Source organism: Emys orbicularis, chromosome 3 (assembly GCF_028017835.1).
Source record: "Emys orbicularis isolate rEmyOrb1 chromosome 3, rEmyOrb1.hap1, whole genome shotgun sequence".
NCBI classification, from domain to species: domain Eukaryota; kingdom Metazoa; phylum Chordata; order Testudines; family Emydidae; genus Emys; species Emys orbicularis.
The window spans coordinates 182,410,275-182,429,375 of record NC_088685.1 but is presented as its reverse complement, the minus strand read 5'-3'; the positions used below and the strand labels follow the sequence as shown (position 1 = coordinate 182,429,375).

Sequence of the window (19,101 nt, the reverse complement as noted above, 5' to 3'; positions counted from 1 at the left end):
CTCAGGATAACTTAAATTGGTTAATAATTAAGTCACACAGTGTTTTAATATCATATGCTGCAAAGAGTCGCAGGAGATACATTAAAGAGCCACTTGCAGCTCTTGAGCCTCAGTTGGAGGGTCACTGATTTAAATTAAAACAAACGGCACCATTCTCCCCGTCACAGGAACAACCCGCATGATGCGAGGAAACTTTGCAAAGTTCAACTCACAATTTCCTACTCACAGGTCAGTTGGAGGGTTCCTCCATCCTGCAGAAGCATTCAGGGATTTCCCACCTTTAATCCACAGGTTGCAATGGGGCATCTCCAGAAGTGGCCCATGCTCTTGAGTATATTTCTGATCTTGACTACAGCCCTCCTGACTATACTTCTCTCTCACATAACTCTGGACAGCATTGGCTCCTACAGCAGATGTCCTTTGGGGGTTCCCTCAGCACAGCTGCTGCTGGTGCCCCTCAAAAGGGATGTTCCAAGTGTAGGCAGAAAAGCAGTGTACATTAATACAGCCTCAGGTTGTATTTGCTTCAGAGGTGAAAGTAAGCTGGTCCGGTCCGGCATACCGGCAAGAGCCAGTACGCCGTGCCGGACTGGACCGGCTTCTGCGGCGGTGATTTAAAGGGCCCAGGGCTCCAGCCACTGCGGGGAGCCCCAGGTCCTTTAAAGCGCCGCCAGAGCTCCGGCAGCTGGGCTCGGGCAGGGATTTAAATGGCCCGGTGCTCCTGCCACTGCGGGGAGCCCTGGGCCCTTTAAATCTCTGGCAGCCTGGCTCCCGCGGTGATTTAAAGGCCCCGCCTCTTCTGGTTGAGGCCACGCCCCCACCCAGGACTCCAGCATACCGGTAAATCCTTTAAGTTACTTTCACCCCTGATTTGCTTACACCTTCCTTTCTTGTGGGATTTGGAGGGCAGAATATGGGAGGAACCAAGATGGTTCTTGTACCCTGCCCACTCTAGCTTCAGAGCTGAAATCCTGTGGAGTGCCCATATAACACAACTGTGGAGCTGAGCAGGCATGCTGCAGAAGTAAAACTCCTCTTCCACGGTTGAGGAAGAGAGCATGCATAGATTAACAGTCACAAGGACCTTATTCTAATAAACAGCATGGCAACATTTTCACTAAGAGGTTGACTCAAGCATGTGATCTTCACATAAGCAAATATACTAGTAACTCATTTCCCTAGGCTTGTAATAGGTGTATGTCACTCACAATCTTCAAAGGACTGCTAGCTTTCTTTAGATATAGTGAAACAGGTTGATCTAATTCAAACCCTGTGATTGCCTATGAATTTCTATAGTAATTTAAATCGATTCCCACTCAGTATCTATATTACAAGAATGTTTGTGTATCAAGAAAATGGACTTGTATTGCAGCAGTACTCTGCACTGCTTTATACTATTCTATTCTGACTGACAAACTAGTTACTTTACAGACACTGTAATACTGTATACAAGTATTATACTTCAATATATTTTTTCTTACAATGTTTAATATGAACATACTTAAAGTATACTGCATTCTAATTTAAAACAAATATAAGGTATTGTGGCAGAGTCCAACGTACATAAAATCTCTACATCGAACTAACCTTTTCCTACATCTGCTAGGGTATAGTATGCTTCTTTTCCAACTTCTACTTAAAGTAAAAATGATCAACTTTTCAAGTTTAGTATGATAACCCTTTTAGAAACAAACATTCTAGTAATAAAATTATATGTACTCTACTCCAATAAGTGTATAGATCAGACACACACACTATTAGTTTTTCAATAGCACGCTGCTATCAACATTCTTAACACACATTCTGGTTTAATCTCTGCTAGAGCATATATCAGAGTCATGTCTGTCACCTTCAGCATAGGTATGTTCTTATAATCCCAAAGCCAGACACACCACTTTTTTTTTTTATAAAGCTTTTCACACTGCCAGTTTTAGATATAAAGCAACATATAGCTAACAAGCAAGGTGTTGAGAGTTAGGCAAGTGCTGCAGGCAAACTTGTACCTTGATGTGCTTCAGGGCTTGCCAACAGAGGGCGATTACTGCACACTAGCTGCTACACAGTATGTGAGACGCAGTAATAGCACATGCACAAGACAGTTGTGTCCTCTTTCAATTCAAATCATTGCATACATAAGACAGGGCCCCCCGAGGAAGCATGTTAAGTAGATCAGGTAAAATGAATTAGCTTTCTCCCTTCTGGAGAGTTCGGCTACATGAATCTTATTTAACTCACAAAAGAAAGTTAATTGGTGGCATCATCCTAGTTCCTGTTTGTTCACATTACAACCCACCACACAACTGGCAGTCTCTGTACAATGAAGGGCTAGCACTGGAATGGAAAGTGCACTAGGCTGTACTATGTCTGGCTCAAGCAAGCATAAACAATCCCTTGCATTTAAAGAGAGCATAGTCAGAACCAGTTAAATGTCTAATCATTAGCTAAGATTCCTTATCAAATGTTTTTCTAAGAGACATCACTAATCCAGCCCTGTTAAAACTACAATTATCCCGGGTATTCTTTTGGACCAGCGAGTGCAGCATCAGTGATGACAATGAAAAGTAACTGCAGTAGAGGGCAGCGGTAGATTTTGTGCTAGGACTGACAGTTTTCATAATTAACACAGCATGGTAAAAGTTATATGTAGTTTGACTTTCTGGAAAAACTATGGCTTTCTTTTATTCACACTTCCCTGATATTAGAGAAATGATTTTATTGAAAATAGCAGTTACTAAACTATTACGCAGGTACAATAGGTACTCATTTTAAAAAGTAATTACAAGTCAAAAGAAAGTGTTGCTTCAGTAATGAGTACAAAACATCACAAAGCATAAAACCTACAAGACAAGAAAATGATAGCTCTTGTGACTTAAAACAATTCAAGAAGTGTCATTTTAGCTTTTTTCATGGAGTAACTTTTGTTCGGGAAACAATTTCATTCACAAAACCGTTGTTCTTTGCCAGCACTTCAGCTTTCAATTGTTTCAGTTTGGTTCTAATGTCCTCCTCTGACATGTCTCTCAAGGGCAATGCTTTCACTTTGCAAAGGAATTCCTGAATTATTTTTTCACCTTCCTGAAAGAAAAATGAAAGTGTATTTAACCTTTAAGATCATTCTCTCCCCAATCCCACCAAGGAAGCTTCAAGAACAGAATTTCATTAAGCGTCAGAAGTAAAGGATTTAGTAGAGCAATAAGTAGAGCAGAGGTCAGCAACCTTTCAGAAGTGGTGTGCTGAGTCTTCATTTATTCACTCCGATTTAAGGTTTTGCGTGCCAGTAATACATTTTAACATTTTTATAAGATCTCTTTCTATAAGTCTATAATATATAACTAAACTATTGTTGTATGTAAAGTAAATAAGGTTTTTAAAATGTTTAAGAAGCTTCATTTAAAATTAAATTAAAATGCAGAGCCCCCTGGACCAGTGGCCAGGACCCGGGCAGTGTGAGTGCCACTGAAAATCAGCTTGCGTGCTGCCTTTGGCATGCGTGCCATAGGTTGCCTACCCCTGAGGTAGAGCAATTTAGTAGAGCAATTAGTAGTAGAGCAATAAGAGTGCTTTCACCTTCTGATTTAAGAGTAGAAATCGTTTGTTGACAAACAAAAATTGTTAGGTTAGTAACTGTCCATGTAAAGATCTGTAGATTTAAAAACCTGCTAGTTTGAAAGGCTGGATCTACTGTGTGTGTTTCATATTTAAATCCCAGTCCATAGTTTAGCTCTAGAGCTGTGCATTAGGTGAACATAAAGAGTATTCCAATATATTTGATCGACAACGGTTGGAATACCTATACAGCTATTGTGAAGCTAAACTGCAAATAGAAACATGTTTTTAAAAACAACGAAAGGACAAGTTGTTACCAAGCAACCAGAGACTGGCAGTCACCAAGGGGAACAGGTGAAAATAGAAAAGCTGTATGCATTTGCCTTTAAGGAAACCAATGATCAGAACTTTTTAAAACTGAAGTGGTGTGCAATAAAACCAAACATTAAGAGCACCAAACAAATTGTTGATTAGTATTCAAAATCCCTGTGTTGGTAACACAATATGTCAAGAGTACAAGATTCTGCATAAGCCTCTGTGCAACTCCAGTGCAATAACCTGCTTAATCACATGGCTCCCGTAATTGTGATTTCCTAGCATGAGGTGCTTATGCAAAGCACATCCAGTGAGGAACCTTCATCAATCTAAAGGACTTGCAGATATAATAGCACGTGTCTGCCTCTAGAAGTGATGTTAATGCATCTGGTAAGTTAAGACAGGCAAAACATCTGAAACTATGCAGTACTACTGCCTCTCTTTCTGAAGTGACACTGTATGGTATAACCTTAAGAGTATTTTTAAAACACCTAAGAAAGAAACATTTTCCTCTATTTGAGAGGTTTGCTACAGTAGGTTATAGCAATTTAATTTACATCAGATTAAGAGATGACAGTTTGAACTCAGACATGAGAAACAATTTTGCAGAGTATTTTACCCTGACCTTGATTAAGATGCAACAAAAGAACAGTTACTGGTAAAAAGTAACCTAAGTTGAGTAGACTGCATAGATTCCATACTCTTGAGATGCGTATGTACTCTGGAAACCCCACTGGAATCCTCTACTGGGCCACGACCACAGGGCGGAACATTCAGACTTGGGAGTACACTATCGTAAGGGACTGTTGCCCCAATCATCCCTCAGGTCCTTCCACTTACTCAGTACTCCACAACAAGACGATGCATTTATTAGGATTTATAAAAAGATTTATAGGAAGGAATGTGGATTTGGACTAAGTGTACTTGAAGAACTACAGCTAATGGCTAAGTTCCCTCTAAGCTGCCTAATAAGCCCCTCCCCACCAGCCCCAGCACAGACCTGCCCCGGACTTGCCACAGCTGGGGGAGAGGAGCCCCTCCCCCAACCCGGCCCAGGCCTGCCAGAGCTGCCGGGGAGAGGAGCCCCTCCCTCAGCCCAGCTGCGGTGAGAGAGGGCTGGGGGGGTCCTGTCTCCTCACTGCAGCCTCGGGGCAGCCTGCACCCCAAACCTCTCATCCCAGGCACCACCCCAGAGTCTTCACCCCTAGATGGAGCCCTCACCCCCTGCACCCAGTCCTGAGCCCCCTCCCACACCCCAAACCCTTCATCCCCAGCTCCACCTCAGAGCCTGCACCACCAGCCAGAGCCCTCATTCCCCCACACCCCAACCCTCTTCCCCACCCTGAGCCCCCTCCCACACTCCGAACCCCTCACCCCCATCCCCACCACATGAATTTTGTTATATACACCAATATGAAGGTGATGTGTCACACATCACCTCCATATTGGTGCACATAAAATTCATTCCGCACGTTGACATAAAAAATTAGAGGGAACACTGGTTACTGATCATGAATTTTTGTCTGAGCATTGTTAGCATATATGCCCATTTCCTGTGAAAGCAGCAAGTAAACCTCTCCCCTACCCACACACAGGAAGTGGGACTGATTGCAGAACTACTTTCCCAATTGTACATGAGACCTGCTACAAGTTGAGAAAGGAATACTGTGTAACTCCATGACAGAGCGCCAGGTAGCCTCCTCGCATGTCTCTGTAACAAAGATATTTCTTAAACTGTGGAAGCTGTTTTGGATATGGTGGCATAAGTGCCAAGGATTTCAGATACTATGACACCATTAAGGTCATAACTCATCTACGCACAGACTGATGCATTAAGAATGTCTGAGAAGAGATGGTTTCCTCAGATTCATATCCATATGTCACAAACCTTAGGAGACCTTCAAATAGATTTACATGCACCAATGCAACTAGGATAAGGTGGATCCATTACTGGCACCCTTGGTGAAAAGGCAACATGTGATCATTATTGGCACAAGGACTCACAGAATGGCAGAGAAGCCAACTAGAGACTGTTATAAGAAAGTCTCCTGTTGCCTATTACTAGGAGGTATACTGGGGAATGAAACCTTGCTTAAGCCTTGTCATAACTATAAAGGGAAGGGTAACAGCCCTCCTGTGTACAATACTATAAAATCCCTCCTGGCCAGAGACTCCAAAATCCTTTTACCTGTAAAGGGTTAAGAAGCTCAGGTAACCTGGCTGACACCTGACCCAAAGGACCAATAAGGGGACAAGATACTTTCAAATCTTGGTGGGGGGAAGGCTTTTGTTTGTGCTCTTTGTTTTGGTGGTTGTTCGCTCTTGGGACTAAGAGGGACCAGACATCAATCCAAGCTCTCCAAATCTTTCTGAACAAGTCTCTCATATTTCAACTTGTAAGTAAACAGCCAGGCAAGGCGTGTTAGTTTTATCTTTGTTTTCTCAACTTGTAAATGTACCTTTTGCTAGAGTGTTTATCTCTGTTTGCTGTAACTTTGAACCTAAGGCTAGAGGGGGGTCCTCTGGGTTCTTTAAGTTTGATTACCCTGTAAAGTTATTTCCCATCCTAATTTTACAGAGATGATTTTTACCTTTTTTTTTTTTTTTTTTTTTTTTAATTAAAAGCCTTCTTTTTAAGAACCTAATTGATTTTTCCTTGTTTTTAGATCCAAGGGGGTTGGATCTTGATCCACCAGGAGTTGGTGGGAGAAAGGAGGGGGGATGGTTAATTTCTCCTTGTTTTAAGATCCAAGGGATTTGGATCTGTATTCACCAGGGAATTGGTGAAAAGTCTCTCAAGGCTACCCAGGGAAGGGAATTAGCACATTGGGAGTGGTGGCAGTGAACCAGATCTAAGCTGGTAGTTAAGCTTAGAAGTTTTCATGCAGGCCCCCACATCTGTACCCTAAAGTTCAAAGTGGGGAAGCAGCCTTGACATGGTGGCAGAGCGGTGGGATCATTTTAAACCAAAAGCCAGTAAGATTTTTTTTTTCTCCTTTCTAGCTGCTTGGAAAGCAGAGCTGAAGGTAGATGCATATCTGATCTCTCCTTGCCTGAAGGCAGAGGTGTTAAGTTTTTTTAACAAGGGTCTTTGTTAAGAGAAGGGTTAAAGCAGTGAGCAAACAGCTGGCAAAAGGAATTTACAAGCTGAATTGTTTTTTTTTCTTTCTACCTCTCGGGGATAGCTAGTTAGAAAGTCTCTGTTACCTGAGCAGCCTGAGCTGAGTGCATCCCAGTTTCAGTGAACTGCAGGGGGTGTGTGACCCAGCACAAGAAAACAGGAAAATGAGTACCAGTGAAGTAGCTAACAAACTAGAACTGGCCAGACTAGAAGCAGAAGAAAATGAAAGGAAACATCAGAGACTGCTCCAATTAAAAACTCGAGAAAGCAGCTACTGAAAGAGAAGAGAAAGCCAAAGAGGAGGCCCACAAGAGAGCTATGGAGCAAAAAGAAAAAAAGAGATGGAGAAGAGAGAAAGAGAGAGGAAGCATGAACTGGAATTAGCACGGGCTAGGCCGGATATACCAGCCAATCCTAGCAACCCCTCCCCAGGTACCACTTCCCATCCCAGAAAATTCCCCACCTACAAGGCAGGCGATGATACTGAGGCCTTCTTAGAAAATTTTGAAAGGGCCTGCCTTGGGTACAGCATCACTACAGACCAGTACATGGCAGAGCTGAGGCCGCAGCTCAGAGGACCCTTAGCAGAGGTGGCGGCTGAAATGCCTAAGGAACACATGAACAGTTATGAACTTTTTAAAAACAAGGCCAGAATCAGAATGGGGCTAACACCTGAGCATGCCCGTCGGCGGTTCAGAGCCCTAAGGTGGAAACCAGACGTGTCATTTACCCGACATGCCTACCACATTGGGAAAAATTGGGATGCCTGGATATCAGGAGCAAATGTTAAATCTATGGAAGAGTTGCCCTTACTAATGCAAATGGAGCAGTTTTTAGAGGGTGTTCCTGAGGAAATAGAAAGGTACATCCTAGATGGGAAGCCCAAAACTGTAACCGAGGCGGGGGAGATTGGAGCCAAATGGGTGGAGGTGGCAGAAAAGAAAAAAAACTAGTAGCAGTTGGAGCGAATATCAGAAGGGACAACCCAAGGCCCCACCTACCTCCCAAGGGAAACCCCAGATGCCTTCTCACCCCACCACACCAGTCTCCACCAACCAACATCGCCCCGGTGATACCTTAGCAGGGCGATGTTTTAAATGTAATGAACTGGGACATATGAAGGCCCACTTCCCCAAGAACCCCAACCGATTACAGTTCATTACACCACAATCACACCAAAGATCCCCAGGCCCAGATGCCTCTCTCATACCCTCGGAGCGAAGGGAAACCTTGAGAGTGGGCGGAAAGAAGGTTATCGCGTGGAGGGACACTGGGGCACAAGTGTCGACTATCCACCAATCCCTGGTGGACCCCAAACTCATCAACCCGGAGGCTCCGGTGACAATTCAACCCTTCATGTCACAGTCTGTAACCTTGCCTACAGCCAAGTTACATGTCCAGTACAAGGGCTGGTCAGGAATGTGGACTTTTGCAGTCTATGACAATAATCCCTTCCCCATGCTGCTGGGGGAAGACTTGGCCAACCATGTGAAGCTAGCCAAGAGGGTGGGAATAGTCACCCGCAGCCAGGCTAAGCAAGCTTTCACCCCCATCCCTGTTCTTGAGCCGTCCACCAGGGCCCCGTCTGTGTTACCAGAGACCCAGACAAAGGTGGTGGAACCGGATCCCCTGCCAACGACTGCAACAGCCGTAGTGGATCCAATCCCAGAGACCCAGCCAAAGCCAGTCCCAGAACCGGAACTGGCAACACAACCAGCGCCAGAACCATTGCCAGCACTGAGTACAGCGTTTGCAAACCCGTGTACAACTCCAACACCAGAGGGCACCAGCGAGCCTGAACTGGCAAAAGCAGCCGATAACCCTACCCAAGAGGCTCAGCCAAAGCCTGACATACAACATAGTGCACCAGCGGACAGCAGTTCACAGTCAATGGAAACAGCCCCAGCACCTGCATCGCTTCCAGAGGGACCAAGCCAAGTCCACAGTCCAAGGAGGAACTCATGTCTCCAGCATCAAGGGAGCAGTTCCAGGCCGAGCAGGAAGCAGGTGACAGCCTTCAGAAAGCTTGGGCGGCGGCACGGAGCACCCCACCGCCTCTCAGCTCTTCTAACCGATCCCGGTTTGTTGTAGAACAAGGACGTGTATACAAGGAGACTCTTTCTGGTGGGCACCAGGAAGACTGGCATCCTCAAAGACAGTTGGTAGTTCCCACTAAGTATCGGGTAAAGCTCTTGAGCTTAGCCCATGATCATCCCAGTGGCCATTCTGGGGTGAACAGAACCAAAGACCGGTTGGGGAAGTCCTTCCACTGGGAGGGAATGGGCAAGGACGTTGCTAATTATGTCCGGTCTTGTGAGGTGTGCCAATGAGTGGGAAAGCCCCAAAACCAGGTCAAAGCCCCTCTCCAGCCACTACCCATAATTGAGGTCCCATTTCAGCGAGTAGCTGTGGATATTCTGGGTCCTTTCCCAAAGAAGACACCCAGAGGAAAGCAGTATATACTGACTTTAATGGATTTTGCTACCCGATGGCCGGAAGCAGTACCCTTAAGCAACACCAGGGCTAAAAGTGTGTGCCAGGCATTAGCAGACATTTTTGCCAGGGTAGGTTGGCCCTCCGACATCCTTACAGATTAGGAAACTAATTTCCTGGCAGGAACCATGAAAAACCTGTGGGAAGCTCATGGGGTGAATCACTTGGTTGCCACCCCTTACCACCATCAAACCAATGGCCTGGTGGAGAGGTTTAATGAAACTTTGGGGGCCATAATACGTAAATTCGTAAATGAACACTCCAGTGATTGGGACCTAGTGTTGCAGCAGTTGCTTTTTGCCTACAGGGCTGTACCACATCCCAGTTTAGGGTTTTCACCATTTGAACTTGTGTATGGCCGCGAGGTTAAGGGGCCATTACAGTTGGTGAAGCAGCAATGGGAGGGGTTTACGCCTTCTCCAGGAACTAACATTCTAGACTTTGTAAGCAACCTACAAAGCACCCTCCGACACTCTTTAGCCCTTGCTAAAGAAAACCTAAAAAATGCTCAGAAAGAGCAAAAGGCCTGGTATGATAAACATTCCAGAGAACAGTCCTTCAAAGTAGGAGACCAAATCACGGTCTTAAAGGCGCTCCAGGCCCATAAAATGGAAGCGTCGTGGGAAGGACCATTCACGGTCCAGGAGCGCCTAGGAGCTGTTAACTATCTCATAGCATCCCCCACCTCCAACATAAAGCCTAAAGTATACCATGTTAATTCTCTTAAGCCCTTTTATTCCAGAGAATTAAACGTTTGCCAGTTTACAGCCCAGAAAACAGATGACGCGAAGTGGCCTGAAGGTGTCTACTATGAAGAAAAAAGTGACGGTGGCGTGAAAGAGGTGAACCTCTCCGTGACCCTTGGACGTCTGCAGCGACAGCAGATCAAGGAGCTGTGCACTAGCTTTGCGCCAATGTTCTCAGCCACTCCAGGACGGACCGAACGGGCATACCACTCCATTGACACAGGTAATGCTCACCCAATTAGAACCCCACCCTACCGGGAGTCACCTCATGCCCAAACTGCTATACAAAGGGAGATCCAGGACATGCTACAGATGGGTATAATCCACCCCTCTACCAGTGCATGGGCATCTCCAGTGGTTCTAGTTCCCAAACCAGATGGGGAAATACGCTTTTGCGTGGACTACCGTAAGCTAAATGCTGTAACTCGTCCTGACAACTATCCAATGCCACGCACAGATAAGCTATTGGAGAAATTGGGACATGCCCAATTCATCTCTACTTTAAACTTAACCAAGGGGTACTGGCAAGTACCACTAGATGAACCCGCCAAGGAAAGGTCAGCCTTCGTCACCCAGGCAGGGGTGTATGAATTCAATGTACTCCCTTTCGGGCTGCAAAATGCACCCGCCACCTTCCAAAGACTTGTAAATGGTCTCCTAGCGGGATTGGGAGAATCTGCAGTTGCCTATCTCGATGATGTGGCCATTTTTTCTGATTCATGGGCAGAACACCTGGAGCACCTGGAAAAAGTCTTCGAGCGCATCAGGCAGGCAGGACTAACTGTTAAGGCTAAAAAGTGTCAAATAGGCCAAAACAGAGTGACTTACCTGGGGCACCAGGTGGGTCAAGGAACTATAAATCCCCTACAGGCCAAAGTGAATGCTATCCAAAAGTGGCCGGTTCCAAAGTCAAAAAAACAGGTCCAATCCTTCTTAGGCTTGGCCGGATATTATAGGCGATTTGTACCACACTACAGCCAAATCGCCGCCCCGCTGACAAACCTAACCAGAAAAAAACAGCCATATGCAGTTCAGTGAACTGATGAGTGTCAAAAGGCCTTTAACCAGCTTACGGCGACACTCATGTCTGACCCTGTGCCAAGGGCCCCAGACTTTGACAAACTGTTCCTAGTAACCACAGATGCGTCCGAGCGGGGCGTGGGAGCAGTTTTAATGCAGGAAGGACCGGATCAAGAATTCCATCCTGTCGTGTTTCTCAGCAAGAAACTGTCTAAGAGGGAAAGCCACTGGTCAATCAGTGAAAAGGAATGCTACGCCATTGTGTACGCACTGGAAAAGCTACGCCCATACGTTTGGGGACGGCGTTTCCAACTACAAACAAACCATGCTGTGCTACAGTGGCTTCATACCGCCAAGGGGAATAACAAAAAACTTCTTCGGTGGAGTTTAGCTCTCCAAAATTTTTATTTTGAAATACAACACATTTCAGGAGCTTCTAACAAAGTGGCTAATGCACTCTCCCGGGAAAGTTTCCCAGAATCAACTGGTTAAACATTGTTCTTGGAATGTGAAACATATTGTTAGTTTTTATATAATCAGTAGTATGTCTAAAGGTGCATGTGTCTTATTAACTCTGTTTTCTCCTAGAGCTCCAGGAAAAAATCACAGCCAGTGTGGAACCGGCTGTCCAACACTATCTGTGATTTGGGGGGCGTCTCATAACTATAAACGGAAGGGTAACAGCCCTCCTGTGTACAATACTATAAAATCCCTCCTGGCCAGAGACTCCAAAATCCTTTTACCTGTAAAGGGTTAAGAAGCTCAGGTAACCTGGCTGACACCTGACCCAAAGGACCAATAAGGGGACAAGATACTTTCAAATCTTGGTGGGAGGAAGGCTTTTGTTTGTGCTCTGTTTTGGTGGTTGTTCGCTCTTGGGACTAAGAGGGACCAGACATCAATCCCGGCTCTCCAAATCTTTCTGAACAAGTCTCTCATATTTCAACTTGTAAGTAAACAGCCAGGCAAGGCGTGTTAGTTTTATCTTTGTTTTCTCAACTTGTAAATGTACCTTTTACTAGGGTGTTTACCTCTGTTTGCTGTAACTTTGAACCTAAGGCTAGAGGGGGGTCCTCTGGGTTCTTTAAGTTTGATTACCCTGTAAAGTTATTTCCCATCCTAATTTTACAGAGATGATTTTTACCTTTTTTTTTTTTTTTTTTTTATTAATTAAAAGCCTTCTTTTTAAGAACCTAATTGATTTTTCCTTGTTTTTAGATCCAAGGGGGTTGGATCTTGATCCACCAGGAGTTGGTGGGAGAAAGGAGGGGGGGGGGGTTAATTTCTCCTTGTTTTAAGATCCAAGGGGTTTGGATCTGTATTCACCAGGGAATTGGTGAAGAGTCTCTCAAGGCTACCCAGGGAAGGGAATTAGCGCATTGGGAGTGGTGGCAGCGAACCAGATCTAAGCTGGTAGTTAAGCTTAGAAGTTTTCATGCAGGCCCCCACATCTGTACCCTAAAGTTCAGAGAGTGGGGAAGCAGCCTTAACTTAAGCCTATTGGAGGGAAAAAAGGAAGAACAACGAGTAAGGAGAACAATTTTAATTGTCAGCTTATTTCCATGATCCATGCCAGCATCTAGTACCAAATGATCAATTGGTGCTGAGAAAGGCAATAGACCACTGGAACCATGGCAGTGTCTGAATCGGCTTCCTTTGACATCTGAGATTGCTCTCAGATCTGCACCTCCTCAACCTCCTCCCAGAGTCTGCGTAAGGCCAAGAGGGAACACTCATGCCTTTTCTTCGTCTGCTGAGGAAGAGGTAAAGTCTCAGCCCAAATCCTCTTATGGTCTTTGAACCTAAAGACTGCTTCAGAACATCTATAAAACACTGAAGTTCCAGAGTCGAAATAGCTAAGTCTTTGACTTTCAGCAGATTAACCAGTAATGCTCTCACCAACAATAGTAAGTTTACTCAAAGAACAAGAGTCTAAATGGGTATAGGCTACAAACCTCCCCAGGGAAAAAAAGGGTTACTCACTTTTCCTAACTGTTGTTCTTCAAGATGTGTTACTCATGTCCATTCCGTTGTAGGTGTGTGTGCTCCCCACATGTACCAGTGCTGGAAGCTTTTCCCTCAGTGGTATCTGTAGGGGACCAGCTCTGGCACCTTCTGGAGTTGCACGTGTATGCTCCTGTATAAGGGGCGCCACTGCCACCCCCCCCACCCCCTTCAGTTCCTTATTGCCGAACTTCAACAGAGGGGAAGGAGGGTGGGTATTGGAATGGACACGAGCAACACATCACAAAGAACAGTTACGAAAGGTGAGTAGCCATTTTTTCTCCTTTGAGTGCTTGCTCATGTCCATACCATTGCAGGGGACTCCCAAGCAGTACCTCCAGAGGCGGGTAGGAGTTCATGGACGTGTCGATTGCAACACAGCTCTGCCAAAGCCAGCGTCGTCTCTGGCCTACTGGGTAATGGCATAGTGCGCCGTAAAGGTGTGCACTGACTACCGTGTCGCAGCTCTGCAGATGTCCTGAGTAGGGAAATGGACCAGGAAAGCGGCCTACGACGCCTGAGCTCTAGTTGAATGAGCCGTAATTATCAGTGGAGACACAGCCTGTGCTATCTCATAGCAAGTATGGATGCAGGTAGTGATTCAGGATGAAATCCTCTGAGAAGACACCAGGAGGCCCTTCATCCTGTAAGTCAACACAATGAAGAGTTGAGTAGATCTGCGGAAGGACTTGGTGCACTCCAGGTAGAAAGCCTGGGCACGCCTGACATCTAGGGTGTGCAGACGCCTCTCCTCGTTTGATGTGTGAGGCTTTGGACAGAATACCGGGCGGAAGATATCCTGGTTAACATGGAATCGTGACACCACCTTTGGCAGGAAGGCTGGATGGGGACGCAGTTGTACCTAGTCCCTCTTGATCTTCAAGTCGCCCTGGGGCACACCCACAAAAGGCCTGCTACCCAGATGGTGGTGGGTAGAGCCCAACTGAGCAGAGGAGGTTGGCAGTTGGCCCTGGTGGCGCTTATAGCTGTTACCCTTCTTGCGGTAGGGCTCCGACCTGGACTGGCTCCTGAATCTCTGGGTCTGCTGTGGTTTGAATCACTTCCTTGCAGGTGCAGGCACGCAAAGACCCAGGGAGCACAATGTAGCCCTGAAATCTTTTAGACCATGCAATTTATCTGTTTGGTCCGAGAACAGCGCCAGGCCATCGAAGGGAAGGTCCTGGATTGACTGCTGAACCTCCACCAAGAGCCCGGATGACTGTAGCCAAGATGCCCTTCTCATGGACATGGCCGAAACCATGGTCCTGGCTGCGGAGTCTGCCACGTCTGAGGCTGCTTGGAGGGCAGCCCTCACCACTGTCTTGCCCTCCTCGAGAATGGCCAGGGTCTCCTGCTTACAGCCCTCTGGCAACGAGTCCACAAACTTGGCCATGGATTGCCAAATGTTATAATCATATCTTCCAAGCAGGGCTTGGCGGTTGGCCACTTGCAACTGGAGGTTGGCAGTCGAATAAATTTTTCTGACAAACAAATCGAGCCTCTGTGCATCGTTGTTCTTAGGGATCGAACCAGGTTACCCCTGCCTGTCATGCTCATTGGCATTGGATATGCCCAAAGAGCTCGGGGGAGGGGGGGTTGTAAAGGTATTAGAAGCCTTTAACTGGGACATAATAATTCCTCTCCGCATGCTTGGAGATGGGGGGCAGGGAGGAGGGAGTTTGCCACTAAGCCTTGATTAATTTTACCACCTCCTCGGGGATGGGCAGGGCCAAATTAGAAGGGGCTGCCATGCTCAATATGTCAAATAGGGTGTCTGAGGGTTCCGACAATTCCTTGGCCTCCAGCCTCAGATTTGCTGCCATTCTTAAGTAGCTCCTGGTGAGCTTTGACGCCATCCTGGGGAACCGCGTGGGAGGGCCCCGCCACTGCCTCATGAGATGAAGAGAATGAGGAGGTGGGCACAGGTGAGTCAACCAACTCCATTTCCCCTGCTGGGGGAGCCTCAGCCGAGGATGGCTGCCCTCAGGCATCCTGCTCCAACTCCTCTTCTGAGTCTGGGGGTGGACGGGAGACTGTCGCCGATTGCTTCTCAGATGTCCCTGAGACCAATTGCTGCACGTGCTCCGATATCTGAGGGAACCCCCACAGGTTTCAGAACTGCCACGGAGCCGGCCACTGGCCCTGAGGCAACATGCTTGCTGGCAGTCCAGGCGGAAATCCTGATGCCACTGGTAGGTGACGGCCTGTGGGCACTGCGACCTCCTTGCCTTCCGAGTCTGAGGAAGAAGAGACTAGTCTTGGGGACCACTGCCACCTTCTTGCCCTTACCATGCTGGCTATCCCCGTGCTCTTCCCTTGGGGACTGGTGCCAGGATGTCAGAGCTCGGTGTTGTGCCTCTGGTGATGGCGCTCGGCGGATCGGGGATGGAAGCCTGGGGATCAACGCCTCATGCTCTGGGAACGGTGCCAGGGCTGCAGTGACTGGGAGCGTGAAGACCTTTGTCTTGACTCCAGAAACCTGTACCATCGATCCAGAGACCAGTATCGTGACTCTGGGGACCGGCATCGAGACTTAGGGGGATCAGTGCTGAGAGTCTGGAGAGCGATGCGGATGCTCAGGAGACCTGTGCTGGGCCTCTGGAGACTGGCAGCACGCCTCGGGAGGTCTGCGCCAGATAGCCGGTGATCGACGCTGGGATTCCGGAGAGTGGTGCCTGGAGTCCGGGGAACAGTGCCGGGAGCTCCAGCAGGCCAGCCAGCTCATGTCGGAGGGACGACAGTGCACTTCTGGAGACTGCTGGCGGAATGCCGCCTGTGATGGTGCCGGGGAGTGGTGCTGCGGAGATGGGGATCGTTGTAAGGGCCACAGGGCTTGCCTCTCAAGCAGGCAACTTCTCTCGCAGGTGTTGCCAGCACCAGAAGGGACAATATGTCCTTAAGAAGCCTGAAAGGATAGCACTGCCAGGTGCTGGGTTCCTCTGCCCTCCGCCAGAGGGGGCTTGACAGATCAGTTGGTGATGCTGGAGCTTGGCTGTGCTCCGGAGAGGATGAGCTGCCCCATGTGGGTCTTTGCTCGGCTCCAGCTTTCTCCTTCCCTTTACGGGACATAGGAGACCGCCCTCTCCCGGTGTGTTTCTTCTGCCTCTTAGCAGGTACTGGTGATAGGGATCGGCACCAGTCAGAGGTTGGGGACGGTGGGTTGCTCCACACCGACGCGGAGGTGCTTGGAACGGAGTCCGATCTGGCCATCTCGGAAGCTGGTGTGAGGGCCCGCTCCATAAGGAATGCTTGAAGCCGAATGTCCCTCTCCTTTTTGGTGCGTGGCTTAAATTTTTTATAAATGCGACACTTGTCACTTATGTAGGTTTCCACCAAGCACTTCAGACAGCTTTGGTGGGGATCGCTGATGGGCATAGGTTTTTTACAGCACTCGCAATGCTTGAAGCCCGGGGACTGGGGCATGCCCCATCCCTGGGTTAAGTCCCATAGGGGACTAACTAACTTTTTCTATACTTACATTAAGGGAACTAATAAGAACCACACTGTAAACTACTCTCAACAACTATATACAGCAAAAATACTAGAAAGCACACTGGAATAGTCAAAAACTTGCCGAGGCAAAAGCCATTGACCATTATCTTTGAAAACTCACGGCGATCGGGGGAGGTCCCGGATGACTGGAAAAAGGCTAATGTAGTGCCCATCTTTAAAAAAAGGGAAGGAGGAGGATCCGGGGAACTACAGGCCAGTCAGCCTCACTTCAGTCCCTGGAAAAATCATGGAGCAGGTCCTCAAGGAATCAATTTTGAAGCACTTAGAGGAGAGGAAAGTGATCAGGAAGAGTCAGCATGGATTCACCAAGGGGAAGTCGTGCCTGACTAACCTAATTGCCTTCTATGATGAGATAACTGGCACTGTGGATGAGGCAAAAGCAGTGGATGTGTTAGTCCTTGCCTTTAGCAAGGCTTTTGATACGGTCTCCCACAGTATTCTTGCCAGCAAATTAAAGAAGTATGGGCTTGATGAATGGACTATAAGGTGGATAGAAAGCTGGCTAGATCATCGAGCTCAATGGGTAGTGATCAATGGCTCCAAGTCTAGTTGGCAGCCGGTATCAAGCGGAGTGCCCCAAGGGTCAGTCTTGGGGCCAGTTTTGTTCAATATCTTCATTAATGATCTGGAGGATGGCGTGGTTTGCACCCTCAGCAAGTTTGCAGATGACACTAAACTGGGAGGAGTGGTAGATACGCTGGAGGGTAGGGAAAGGATACAGAGGGACCTAGACTAATTAGAGGATTGGGCCAAAAGAAACCTGATGAGGTTCAACAAGGACAAGCGCAGAGTCCTGCACTTAGGACGGAAGAATCCCACGCACTGCTACAGACTAGGGACCGAGTTCTGCAGCAGTTCTGCAGAAAAGGACCTAGGGGTTACAGTGAATGAGAAGCTGGATGCGAGTCAACAGTGTGCCCTTGTTGCCAAGAAGGCTAATGGCATTTTGGGCTGTATAAGTAGGAGCATTGCCAGCAGATCGAGGGACGTGATCATTCCCCTCTATTCGGCATTGGTGAGGCCTCATCTGGAGTAGTTTGTCCAGTTTTGGGCCCCACACTACAAGAGGGATGTGGAAAAATTGGCAAGTCCAGCAGAGGGCAACAAAATGATTAGGGGGCTGGAGCACATGACTTATGAGGAGAGGCTGAGGGAACTGGGATTATTTAGTCTGCAGAAGAATGAGGGGGGATTTGATAGCTGCTTTCAACTACCTGAAAGGGGGTTCCAAAGAGGATGGATCTAGACTGTTCTCAGTGGTAGCATGACAGAACAAGGAGTAATGGTCTCAAGTTGCAATGGGGGAGGTTTAGGTTGGATATTAGGAAAAACTTTTTCACTAGGAGGGTGGTGAAGCACTGGAATGGGTTATCTAGGAAGGTGGTGGAATCTCCTTCCTTAGAGGTTTTTAAGGCCCGGCTTGACAAAGTCCTGACTGGGATGATTTAGTTGAGGACTGATCCTGCTTTGAGCAGGGGATTGGACTGGATGACCTTATGAGGTCCCTTTCATCCCTGATATTCTATGACGTTCCAGCACTGTCACTGGCGGTAAGAAGAAACTGAAGGGGGTGGGTTGGGGGGCGGCAGCGCCCCTTATACCGGCGCATACGTGCACCACTCCAGAGGGTGCCAAAGCCGGTCCCCTACAGATACCACTGAGGGAAAATCTTCTGGCAACAGTGCATGTGACGAGCACATATACCTACAATGGAATGGACATGAGCAAGCAGTCGAAGAAGAATGACTTTCATTTTGCATAACACACACCTAGTATGCTAATCTTTTTTTAAATGTTAAAAAAATTTAGTGTCTGTACATCTGGGTATAGTGCTTAGATTATCCACAAATACAAAGGTTTTTTTAAAAGTCATAAGATACATATAGATAAGGTAAGATACATATATAGTGAATAATCAAAAATAACCCAAATGTAGGTGATATAATTTTAATACTGTTTAGATATTAGAATCCGAATACTGGGGTATATCACTCATGAAAAGTTGTAGAGTTTTCATTGTGTAAAGCAAAATATATTAATGAGTGAAGATTGTCCCTCAGTAACAGAGAATTTAGGGTAGGTTGTCTATTTAGAAAATACAATCCATGAAGGAAGTATTTCAGTTACTTTCCCGACAGCACTTCTCATCGGAACTCCAGCTCCATTCCTCCCGGTATTGCCAATGTCTGGTGATGTGTTCATGTAGATGTCCCTTGACCACCTGATGGCATCTAACACCATGAGTTGCCGCATCAGCCAAGCGTAGCGCTGAACGATTCCGCATTCTCTTAATACTTAGAAAACAATATGAAACTAACTTTTTACTGGCATCAACTATACTGA

General features: G+C 46.9%; 1 protein-coding gene across 2 annotated transcripts in view; it reads right to left on the bottom strand.

Annotated features, from left to right (window-relative positions):
- Nucleotides 1–2,754: 2,754 nt before the first annotated feature.
- MSH2 (mutS homolog 2) overlaps nt 2,755–19,101 on the bottom strand; it is a 97,239-nt gene continuing 80,892 nt past the window's right edge. For both annotated transcript variants that reach the window (XM_065400327.1, XM_065400328.1), the window contains one exon: nt 2,755–3,075. In XM_065400327.1, the coding sequence (XP_065256399.1) occupies nt 2,905–3,075 (171 nt within the window). In that variant the 3' untranslated portion in view covers nt 2,755–2,904. The remainder of the gene's footprint in view (nt 3,076–19,101) is intronic.